Source organism: Penaeus chinensis, chromosome 32, assembly GCF_019202785.1.
Source record: "Penaeus chinensis breed Huanghai No. 1 chromosome 32, ASM1920278v2, whole genome shotgun sequence".
NCBI lineage: Eukaryota > Metazoa > Arthropoda > Malacostraca > Decapoda > Penaeidae > Penaeus > Penaeus chinensis.
Window position 1 is genome coordinate 11,722,276 of NC_061850.1, and position 12,500 is coordinate 11,734,775.

The 12,500-nt window shown below is 41.8% G+C and overlaps 1 protein-coding gene across 1 annotated transcript in view; it reads left to right on the top strand.

The window, feature by feature from the left end:
* Positions 1 to 12,500, top strand: part of LOC125042429 (guanylate cyclase soluble subunit beta-1-like) — a 40,739-nt gene that overhangs the window by 7,592 nt on the left and 20,647 nt on the right. The window contains exons 2-3 of the mRNA XM_047638061.1: positions 959 to 1,032; positions 8,107 to 8,207. Of these exons, the coding sequence (XP_047494017.1) occupies positions 959 to 1,032; positions 8,107 to 8,207 (175 nt within the window). The remainder of the gene's footprint in view (positions 1 to 958; positions 1,033 to 8,106; positions 8,208 to 12,500) is intronic.

A 12,500-nucleotide genomic window follows, 5' to 3' on the forward strand; every position in this document is an offset into this window, starting at 1 on the left:
GAACGCGGCAGAAAAACCCAGGAGGTGTACGCCTTTGAATCTCTTGTACTTGTCTTAGATTTTTGTATCCTGAATATTCATAAATATTCTGAATATATTAAATGTACTCAATAACCAAGGGTAGTCCAGGTCAGTTCTTAAGATGGGCTTCTTGAAGGTGGTTATTAAGCTGTAAATGAACGTCTTATATGTAATTCCATATCGCTCTTCTACCCTCTAAATGTGAGAGAGATTGAGAGAGAGAGAGAGAGAGAGAGAGAGAGAGAGAGAGAGAGAGAGAGAGAGAGAGAGAGAGAGAGAGAGAGAGGGGGGGGGGGGGGGGGGAGAGAGAGACGCACAGACACACACAGACACACACAGACACACGGACAGAAAATAAGAAAATAAGACAAAGAAAAAGTCTGAGAGAGGCATATAAAGAAAAAACGGAAAAAAGGGAAAGACCGAGGTAAATAGACGGAACCAGAGAGGGAGAAGGAAATAAAGAATTAAGGAAGAAAATCTAGAATCAAAGGTAGAAGAGGCTGCGATTTCATCCGGCAGCATCAGACAGCATCCCAGAGAACCAGCCCCTCCGCCTTTGGTTCCCGAGTTAACACTTCCATCTCCTTCTCATCCTCGGGTAAAACTGGAGGTCTTCCGCTGAGAGCCTTTCGTGCGGTTTCCTGCCTTGAATTGGCAAGAGAATGCTTCGTGTACAAACGCTCACACACATACACCAATGTATATATATATATATATATATATATATATGTGTGTGTGTGTGTGTGTGTGTGTGTGTGTGTGTGTGTGTGTGTTAGTGTGTGTGTGTGTGTCTGTTTGTATTAGAAAGAAACATGTACGTATGTATTTATATATGTATATAAATAGATAGACAGATAGATAGATAGATATAGTTCTTTGTATGTGTGTACATAATCTTACAAATGTTCACAGTCTCTTTCCCTTCCCTCACCAGTACGGGTTCGTCAACTACGCCATCGAGCAGCTGGTGGTGAGGAACTTCGGTGATGAGACCTGGGAAGACATAAAGTAAGTGCCATGGAGTCTTACTAAGAGTAATAATGATAGTAATAATAATAATAAGAAGAAGAAGAAGAAGAACATGATACTAATAGTAGTAATGGTAGTAATAATAATAATCATAACAATGATAATACTCATAATGATGAAAATAATGATGATGATGATAATGACAACAATAATAATTATGATGATAATAATAGTTATTACTACTATTTTTTTATCATTATTATTATTATTATCATCATCATCATTATTATTATCATTATCATTACCATTATCATAATGATAATGATAATCACCATACTAATAATAGTAATAACAATAACAACGATCCCTCTGCCACTACCACCACAGTTCAATATAGTAATAATAATAACAGAATAGATCAGGAGTAATAATATTGATAATGATAAATGCTTACTTTTAGTTGATTATTATCATCATCATCATTATTATTATCATTATTATTTTTTATGATTATTAGCAGTATTATTGTTATTATTATGAGCATTACCATTATTAACATTATTATTACTACTATGTATTATTATTACTACTACTATTATTATGAGTATTGCTATTATTTTTAACAATGGTAATGATAATTACCATGTTATTATTATTATCACTATTACTATTATTTTATTATTATTATTGTTATTGTAATCATTCTTACTATTATTATTATTCTAATTATTGTCATCATTATTTTTACTATTGTTAACCTGAAATTGTGTAATTTTTAATTATTATTGTTATTGTCATTATTATTATTACTGTTATTGTCATTCCCATTGTTATCATTGCCTTTATTACTATTATTATTATGATTGTTATTATTATTATTATTATTATTATTATTATTATTATTATTATTAGCATTATTAGCATTAGCATTAGTAGTTGTAGTAGTAGTTTGTTTTAATTTTTTATACTAAATTTATGACCATTTTTATTATTATTATTATTATTATTATTATTATTACTACTACTACTATTACTATTACGTAGCACTTCGTTCCTCAATGGTAATATATAACCTTAAATTTAATCATATTAACAACCGATCCGTTTTAAATGTATTTCTATACGTGATCGTCAGTATATGTATATATATAATTATTTATCATTATTGTTGTTGTTATTATTATTATTATTATTAGTTCTTGTGTTACATTAGAGTTGTTGTTTATATGGTTTACGCTGGTCGTCTTTCAGTATGATAAAAAAAGTTTTAGTTATTATCAACGTAGAGAAAGGTTTTGTTTTTTTGTTTCTTTGTTTGCTTTGTAATATAATTAATGGCGGACGGTGTTCTTTTCCTTGCAAAGCGGTTTGTGTTTCCTGTCGGTGTTCCTGTTATATAAAGTTTTATGTTTGTTTTCCTTTATTGTAACGAAAAAAAAAACGAAAAAAAAGTAAGATTTATTACATGATATATTTTTTTACTTTAGTCTTTCTGTAAATCGTCCTATAATACAAGAAAAATTGTACGCTGGTTTCTCCGTGATATACAAGAAAGCTATCATATATCTATGCAAATGAAGCTATTTTTGACGACTTTTTTATAGAGAAATCACCATAGTCTAACATAGTCTTATGTTATAGTATGTATATCATTTGTTTACGAAGCAAACTATATATATTTTTTTATCTCTTTCTCGTAGATAAGAAAGACCAATACCCGAAAAAATAGACCACATATGTGCTTTTCAAGACAGTATAAGATGAAAGATAGACGGGTAGATAGATAGATACCTCTCCCTCTCTATCTCCATATCTATACGTTTTTTCTCTTTCTCTCCATCCCCTCTCCCTCTCCTTCTCCCTACCTTTCCCTAACCTTCCCATCCCACTCTCTATCCCCACTTCCTCTCTCTCCCTACCACCCCCCCTCCTATCCACTCCTCACCCCCTCACCCCCCCCCCCCTCTACCCGACCTCGGAATCGCGTCCTGAAGGGCTAAGGGGCGCTTTCCATTCCACCAAATCTCCTGAAAAGAGATATGTGGATTAAGGTTAATTGATTGTAGTCTTTCTCTCTCTCTCTCTCTCTCTCTCTCTCTCTCTCTCTCTCTCTCTCTCTCGCTCTCTCTCTCTCTATCTCTCTCTATACCTTCCTTTCGCCCCCACTCTCTCTCTTTCTCTGTCTATCTGTCGATCTATCTATCTACTATCTCTCTATCTCTCCCCCTCTCTCTCTCTATCTATCTATCTATCTATATATCTATCTATTTGTCTATCTATCTATTTATCTATCTATCTCTTTATCTCTCTTTCTCTCTCTCTCTCTCTCTCTCTCTCTCTCTATATATATATATATATATATATATATATATATATATATATATATATATTATATATATATATATATATATATATATATATATATATATATATATCACACATACACACACACATGAACGCAGACACATGTTCCCATCCCCATACAATCATCTCTTCCTCTTCTCCCTCTCCCTATCTTCTGTCCTCGCTCTTTCTCCTTCTCTACCTACCTCCCTCCCTCTCTCTCTCCTCTATCCCTTTCTCCCTATTTTATCTCCCTCTCTGTCCTCCCTCCTTCCCTCCCTCTCTCTCCATCTCTCTTTCTCTCTCCCTCTCTCTCTTCTCTCCTCTCTTTCCTCCCTCCCTCCCTCTCTCCTGTCCCTCTTTCATCCTTCCCTATCTTCTGCCTCTCTTCCTTCCCTCTCCCGCTCTCTCTCTCCTCTCTCTCTCTCTTTCCTCCTTAACTTTTCTCCCTCTCTTCCCCCTCCCTCCCTCCCTCCCACCCTCTCTCCTCTCACTCTCTTCCTTCCCTCCCTCCATCTTTCCTCTTCCTTTCTCATCTCCCTCCCTCTCTCTCCTCCCTCCCTCCCTCCCTCCCTCCCACCCATTCCCCTCTCCCTCCCTCCCTCCCTCCCATTCTCTTCTCCCTCCCTTTCATCCCTCTCTCCCTTTCTCTCCTCCCTTTCTTTCCTCCCTCCCTCTCTCCCTCTCTCTCTTTCTCCTCTCCCTCCCTTTCCTCCCTCCCTCCCTTTCCTCCCTCTTCTCCCTCCCTCCCTCCCTCTCTCACTCACTCACTCCCTCTCTCCCACAAAGCTTTGTATCTCCTTCCCTCCCTCCCTCCCTCACTCACTCCCTCTCTCCCACAGAGCTTTGTCTCTCCCTCCCTCCCTCACTCACTCACTCACTCCCTCTCTCCCACAGAGCTTTGTCCCTCCCTCCCTCCCTCACTCACTTACTCACTCCCTCTCTTCCACAGAGCTTTGTCTCTCCCTCCCTCCTTCCCTCACTCACTCACTCCCTCTCTCCCACAGAGCTTTGTCCCTCCCTCCCTCCCTCACTCACTCACTCACTCCCTCTCTCCCACAGAGTTTTGTCTCCCCCTCCCTCCCTCCCTCCCTCCCTCCCTCCCTCCCTCCCTCTCTCCCACAGAGCTTTCTCTCTCCCTCCCTCCCTCCCTCACTCCCTCTCTCCCATAGAGCTTTGTCTCTCCCTCCCTCCCTCCCTCCCTCCCTCTCTCCCATAGAGCTTTGTCCCTCCCTCCCTCCCTCACTCACTCACTCACTCCCTCTCTCCCACAGAGCTTTGTCTCTCCCTCCCTCCCTCCCTCACTCACTCACTCCCTCTCTCCCACAGAGCTTTGTCCCTCCCTCCCTCCCTCCCTCACTCACTCACTCCCTCTCTCCCACAGAGTTTTGTCAACCCCTCCTCCCTCCCTCCCTCCCTCCCGCCCTCCCTCCCTCCCTCTCTCCCACAGAGCTTTGTCTCTCCCTCCCTCCCTCCCTCACTCCCTCTCTCCCATAGAGCTTTGTCTCTCCCTCCCTCCCTCCCTCACTCACTCACTGCCTCTTTCCCACAGAGTTTTGTCTCCCCCTCCCTCCCTCCCTCCCTCCCTCCCTCTCTCCCACAGAGCTTTGTCTCTCCCTCCCTCCCTCCCTCACTCCCTCCCTCACTCCCTCTCTCCCACAAAGCTTTGTCTCTCCCTCCCTCCCTCCCTCACTCACTCACTCCCTCTCTCCCACAGAGTTTTGTCTCCCCCTCCCTCCCTCCCTCCCTCACTCCCTCTCTCCCACAGTGCTTTGCCTCTCCCTCCCTCCCTCCCTCCCTCCCTCCCTCTCTCCCACAGAGCTTTGTCTCTCCCTCCCTCCCTCCCTCCCTCCCTCCCTCCCTCACTCCCTCTCTCCCACAGAGCTTTGTCTCTCCCGCTCCGAGTCACTGCACATCACACACATGCTTCCGGATATGTTGACATTCACAGTTAATTTCACCGAGTAAACATACACGATAATCTTATCATCGGCGAGAACCTTCCTGTTGACTTAACGAGTACGTTGCTTATGCATGGACTGTGTGTGTGTGTGTGTGTGTGTGTGTGTGTGTGTGTGTGTGTGTGTTTTCTGTCTTTGTGTGTGTCTTTGTTTGTGTGTGTGTGTGTTCTCTTTCCATTCCATTTTCTCGTTTTTTGGGTTTTTTTTTTTTTTTTTTGTCTTCTTTCCTTCATTCCTACCTTCTTTATTTCAATACTTTTCTTCCCTTAGTCTTCCCACCTTCCTACCCTCAATCCTTCATTCCTTCCTTCCGCCTCTCCTTCCCTTCTTACTCCATTCATTCTTTCCTTTCTTCTTTCTATCCCTCGCTCCTTCCTTCGTCCATTCCTCACCTTTTTCTCTCCTTCCTTCCTTGCTTCCTTTCCTTTCCTTTCTATTCTATTCTTGTATTTCTATCTTGTCTCTTTCTTATTTCTCCATCTCCCTCCCTTTCTTCCTTCCTTCCTTCTCTCCTTCCTTCCTTCCTTCCTTCCTTTCTTCCTTCCTTTCCTCTCTCTCTCCTTCCTTCCTTCCTTCCTTCCTTCCTTCCTTCCCTCTCTCCTTCCTTCCTTCCTTCCTTCCTTCCCTCTCTCCTTCCTTCCTTCCTTCCTTCCTTCCTTACTTCCTTCCTTCCTTCCTTCCCTCTCTCCTTCCTTCCTTCCTTACTTCCTTCCCTCTCTCCTTCCTTCCTTCCTTCCTTCCTTCTCTCCTTCCGTACTTCCTTACTTCCTTCCCTCTCTCCTTCCTTCCTTCCTTCCTCTCTCCTTCCTTCCTTCCTTCTCTCCTTCCGTCCTTCCTTCCTTCCTTCCTTCTCTCCTTCCGTCCTTCCTTCCTTCCTTCCCTCTCTCCTTCCTTCCTTCCCTCTCTCCTTCCTTCCTTCCCTCTCTCCTTCCTTCCTTCCTTCCCTCCTTCCTTCCTTCCTTACTTACTTCCTTCCTTCCTTCCTTCCCTTTCTCCTTCCTTCCTTCCTTCCTTAATTCCTTCTCTCCTTCCGTCCTTCCTTCCTTCCTTCCCTCTCTCCTTCCTTCCTTCTTTCCTTCCCTCTCTCCTTCCTTCCTTCTTTCCTTCCTTCCCTCTCTCCTTCCTTCCTTCCTTCCCTCGCTCCTTCCTTCCTTCCTTCCTTCCCTCTCTCCTTCCGTCCTTCCTTTCTTCCTTCCCTCTCTCCTTCCTTCCTTCCTTCCTTCCTTCCCTCTCTCCTTCCTTCCTTCCCTCTCTCCTTCCTTCCTTCCTTCCTTCCTTCCTGCCTTCCCTCTTTCCTTCCTTCCTTACTTCCTTCCCTCTCTCCTTCCTTCCCTCTCTCCTTCCTTCCCTCTCTCCTTCCTTCCTTCCTTCATTCCTTCCCTCTCTCCTTACTTCCTTCCTGCCTTCCCTCTTTCCTTCCTTCCTTACTTCTTTTCTTCCTTCCTTCATAGTGCTTTTGTGATAAATATTTTATCTAACCGATGTTTATTTTCTATTAACATTAATATTTTTGTTACTATCAATAATATTTTCTATTTTATTATGCTATAACAATAACTATAACCTCTTTGTCGTCATCATCATGTTTACTGGTACTACATTTGTTTTTCCTTTTGTATTTTATTTATTATACTAATTATCTTTATTATTATTAGTATTATTATTATTATTATTATTATTATTATTATCATTATTATTATTGTTATTTTGATTTTATTATTATTATTATTATGATTATTATCATTATTATTATAATTATTATTATTGTTATTTTCATTTTATAATTATTATACATTTGTATCTTTTTCAGCTATGTCAATGTTGTTGTTTTTCTATATTGTTACTTTTCTCATTATTTATTCTTTATTGTTGCTGTTATTATTGTTATTATTAATATTATTGTTGTTGTTTTTGTTGTTATTGTTGCTCTTGAAGTTGTTGTTATTATTATCATTAATATTATCATTATTATTATTATTATTATCATTATTGTTGTTGTTGTTGTTGCTCTTGTAGTAGCTGTTATTATTATCATTAATATTATCATAATTATTATTATTATTATCATTATAATAATAATGATAATTATTATTATTATTATTATTATTATTATTATTGTCATTATTATCATTATTATTAAAATTGTAATTATTATATGTATTATTATTATTATCATTATTATTATTATTATTATTATTATTATTATTGTTATTATCATATTCATCATTATTGTTGTTGTTGTTGTTGTTGTCACTACTAATACAACTATTATTATTATTATTATTATTATTATTATTATTATTATTATTATTATTATTATTATTACTATTGTTACTGATATTATCATCACCACCATCATTATTATTACTGTTAATATTGATATGATTAAAATTAGTATCGTTATTTATTGTTATTGTTGTTGTCATCCACAACCAACAATTACAATAACAACTATAAGGTCAATCATTTTAACTACAACAAACGCGAGTAAAACCATAACAACTACAACAATAATATAACAAAGAGTACACATCAACGGCCACATCTACAACAGTTGCCGTAATACAACAACCACCGAACAACAACTGCTGCTACTACAACCACAATCACAACAGCCACAACTAAAACCATCTCTACCACAACAACAACAAACATATCCACAACCATCACAACAAACCACATCAACCACCACCCTAGCCACAACATCCACCACAACCACAACCACAACCACAACAACCTCAACCACAACACCCCCCCCCTCTCTAACCCCCACTCTAACCCTCTCTCTAACCCCCTCTCCCCCCCCCAGGCGCGAGGCGGAGGTTCACATGGACGGGTCTTTCCTGGTGAGACTGACGTACGACGACGAAATTACGTACAACGTGGTGGCAGCTGCAGAGCGCGTTTTGGGTGAGTTATCTCGGACGGTGGGGTTGGGGGGGGAAGGGGGCAGGGGGGCAGGGGGGGCAGGGGGAAGGGGGGGCAGGGGGAAGGGGGGAAGGGGGGGCAGGGGGAAGGGGAGGAGGGGGAGAGAAAGGGGTGGGGGTCCTGGAGGATAAGGTGTAGGAGAGGGGGGTGTTATGTGTGTGTATGTTTTTGTGTGTGTGTGTTTGTGTGTGTGTGGGGGGGGGGGGGGAGACTATGCGTATAATACTGTATATGTAAGTATATGTTAAAGTCTCTCTCTCTTTCGATCTATCAGTCAGCCTACTCCCTCTCCCTGCTTTTTCTCTCCCTCCCTCTCTATCTATCTATCTATCATTCGCTCTCCCTCGCTCCTTCGCTCTAAACGTCATCAAAGTGTAATCATCTCTGATACCTAATTCCATTATCCAACATGGATTCGCTTTTATTAGCTCATCGATTCTTTCAAATCAGGTTTTATTAGACTATAAAAGATATTAAGTAAGAAAAAAAAAGCTTTAAATACCACCGGACATGGACAGACAACAAAATCTACACCAACTAACATAAATACAAGAATACAAACATAGATTTCCATACAAGTAAATACAGGAAGTTAAATGCGCACACACTCACACACTCTCCAGGCTACATTACAGTGGCATTAACTTACACAGCGAAATCCAATGACAATGAGAGCGACTGGGAGGAAGGGGGAGGGGAGAAGGGAGAGGGGAGAGGAGGAAAGGGGAAAGGGAAGAGGGGAAGCTAAAAGGAAAAGGGAATAGGGAAGGGGAAGGGGAGAGGGGAGGGGAGAAGGGACAGGGGAGAGTGGAGGGCAGAGGGAGAAGGGGCAAGGAGAGAGGAGAAAGGAGAGGGGAAGGGAAAGTGGATGCGAAGGCAGAGGGGAGAGGTACAGGAGGAGAGGGGAAAGGGAAGGGGTTGAGGGGAGAAAAGGGGCTGATGGGGAGGGGAAAGAGGGGAGTTGGTTAACAGGATAGAGGGGGAATCGAGGGGAAAATGGAGTAAGTTACCGGGGTTGGAAGAAGCGTTTAGTGGGGAGCAGGAAAGGGTTAAAGTTGATGACTAGTTGTCTTTGCCAACACTTACTCTTTGAAAGCACAAAGTAAATTTAATCAACGAATAAATTTAACCTGATAAGTAGTTTCGACGACATCCGCCCGTAAAGTGTCGGCGCTAAATTTGAATTTCGGGAAAAGCGCGGGAATCTTAGGCTCGTCCCCAGTTCCTCTCTCTCTCTCTCTCTCTCTCTCTCTCTCTCTCTCTCTCTCTCTCTCTCTCTCTCTCTCTCTCTCTCTCTCTCTCTCTCTCTCTCTCTCTCTCATTCTCTCTCTCTCTCTCTCTCTCGCTCTCTCTCGCTCTCTCTCGCTCTCTCTCGCTCTCTCTCTCTCTCTCTCTCTCTCTCTCTCTCTCTCTCTCTCTCTCTCTCTCTCTCTCTCTCTCTCTCTCTCTCTCGCTCTCTCTCTCTCTCTCTCTCTCTCTCTCTCTCTCTCTCTCTCTCTCTCTCTCTCTCTCTCTCTCTCTCTCTCTCTCTCTCTCGCTCTCTCTCGCTCTCTCTCGCTCTCTCTCTCTCTCTCTCTCTTCTCTCTCTCTCTCTCTCTCTCTCTCTCTCCTCTCTCTCTCTCTCTCTCTCTCTCTCTCTCTCTCTCTCTCTCTCTCTCTCTCTCTCTCTCTTCTCTCTCTCTCTCATTCTCTCTCGCTCTCTCTCTCTCTCTCTCTCTCTCTCTCTCTCATTCTCTCTCTCTCTCTCTCTCTCTCTCTCTCGCTCTCTCTCGCTCTCTCTCTCTCTCTCTCTCTCTCTCTCTCTCTCTCTCTCTCTCTCTCTCTCTCTCTCTCCTCTCTCTCTCTCTCTCTCTCGTGTTAGAAGGACTCTCTCTCTCTCTCTCGCTCTCTCTCGCTCTCTCTCTCGCTCTCTCTCTCTCTCTCTCTCTCTCTCTCTCTCTCTCTCTCTCTCTCCTCTCTCTCTCTCTCTCTCTCTCTCTCTCTCTCTCTCTCTCTCTCTCTCATTCTCTCTCTCTCTCTCTCGCTCTCTCTCGCTCTCTCTCGCTCTCTCTCGCTCTCTCTCTCTCTCTCTCTCTCTCTCTCTCTCTCTCTCTCTCTCTCTCTCTCTCTCTCTCTCTCTCTCTCTCTCTCTCTCTCTCTCTCTCTCTCTCGCTCTCTCTCTCTCTCTCTCTCTCTCTCTCTCTCTCTCTCTCTCTCTGTCTCTCATTCTCTCTCTCTCTCTCTCTCTCGCTCTCTCTCGCTCTCTCTCGCTCTCTCTCGCTCTCTCTCTCTCTCTCTCTCTCTCTCTCTCTCTCTCTCTCTCTCTCTCTCTCTCTCTCTCTCTCTCTCTCTCTCTCTCTCTCTCTCTCTCGCTCTCTCTCTCTCTCTCTCTCTCTCTCTCTCTCTCTCTCTCTCTCTCTCTCTCTCGCTCTCTCTCTCTCTCTCTCTCTCTCTCTCTCCTCTCTCTCTCTCTCTCTCTCTCTCTCTCTCTCTCTCTCTCTCTCTCTCTCTCTTCTCTCTCTCTCTCTCTCTCTCTCTCTCTCTCTATCTATCTATCTATCTATCTATCTCTCTCTCTCTCTCTCTCTCTCTCTCTCTCTCTCTCTCTCTCTCTCTCTCTCTCTCTCTCTCTCTCTCTCTTCTCTCTCTCTCTCTCTCTCTCTCTCTCTCTCTCTCTCTCTCTCTCTTCTCTCTCTCTCTCTCTCTCTCTCTCTCTCTCTCTCTCTCTCTCTCTCTCTCTCTCTCTATCTATCTATCTATCTCTCTCTCTCATTCATCAATTCACTCAATCTTTTTATTCGCTCTTTTTTTTCTCTCACTCATTAATGTATTTTTCCAGTAACATCTTTGCTTTTTGTGTCCTGAGTTTGTTTAACACGGCGCCCATTCTCTTTCGTCATATTTTATCCAAAAAAGCATGGAAATATACAAGGAAATCTGTTTTTATGTCGGTCAAAAATAATAGCTGTTTCGGTAAATGGTGTGACATCATTAAGGTTTCCTGCGTTTCTTTCTTTTTCTCTTTCTTTCTTTTTCTTTTCACTCTTTCTTTCTTTTTTTTTCTGTCTTTTGTTCTTTCTTACTGCCTTTCTTTTATTTTCTTTCTTTCTCTCTTACCCTTCTTTCTTTCTTGCTTCCTTTCTTACTTGCTTCATTTCTTCCTTTCTTTAATTTCTTTGTGTTTCTTTCTTTCTTTCTTATACATATCAGATTAAATTCATTCGTTTGACGAGACTGATAAAATGATCCCAAAGACTAGTTCAGGATAATAATGAATGCGTGACTGGCCAAAGAATTGCTAATGATTGGATGAAAGTTTAATGGAGTGAGAGAAGGAAAAACAGTGTTAATTAGGCTCATGCATTTTCCTTCAGTGTTATTCCACCCTGGAGGCGATAGTGTGGAAAACAGTATTTGGATTTTAATGCGGTGTTCGATAGCAATGTTGTCACACTGAAGGAAGTGGGGTTAAATGGGGTTATTGTTTAATATAAGTGTGGATAAGAAAATAAATGTGTTCAGCTGGCGTGAGGAAACGCTTCGGTGGGCGTGTGCACTAAAGCAGATAATTAGATACCTATGTTGACGAGTATAAACACATTTGCGTAAACCTAAATACGTTTCTCTATTTATCACTCCCTTTATTTACTTTACTCACTTACTCATTTATTCACTCATATTCTCACTCATATGTTTTCTCCTTCTCTCATAACTTCGCTCACTCGCTCATAATTTCGCTCACCCACTTTCCTTCTCTTCCTCCCTCACAGTTTTCCTCAATTTCTCTTCCTTTCCTTTTCCCTCTTCCCTTCTTTACTCTTTCCCTTTTCCTCCTCCTCCGATGGACCTCCCTTCTCTCTTTCTTTTTCTTTTTTTTCTTTTTCTTTTTCTTCATTTCCTCGTGTGTATGTTTGTCTTCGTTTGTGTTTATGTGTGTGTGTGACTGTGTGCGTGTGTGTGCGTGTGTGTGTGTGTGTGTGTATGTGTGTGTGTGTGTGTGTGTCTGTCTGTCTGTGTTCGTACGTGTGCTAATGACCGTATTTTTGTGTTTGTATGTGTTTATACATGCTCATCCGGGGAAAAAAAAACCATTCACACATTTACCCATTTATCCACACAAACGAACACACTGACATACAAAAAAGGCCGCAAAGACACGCAACCATTTACACGCAACCACGCACATTAACCAATTCACACACAACCACAACCTTCATCCCGACATCCACACGCAAACGCACGCACATTAACCAACTCACACACAACCACAACCTTCACCCCAACATCCACACGCAA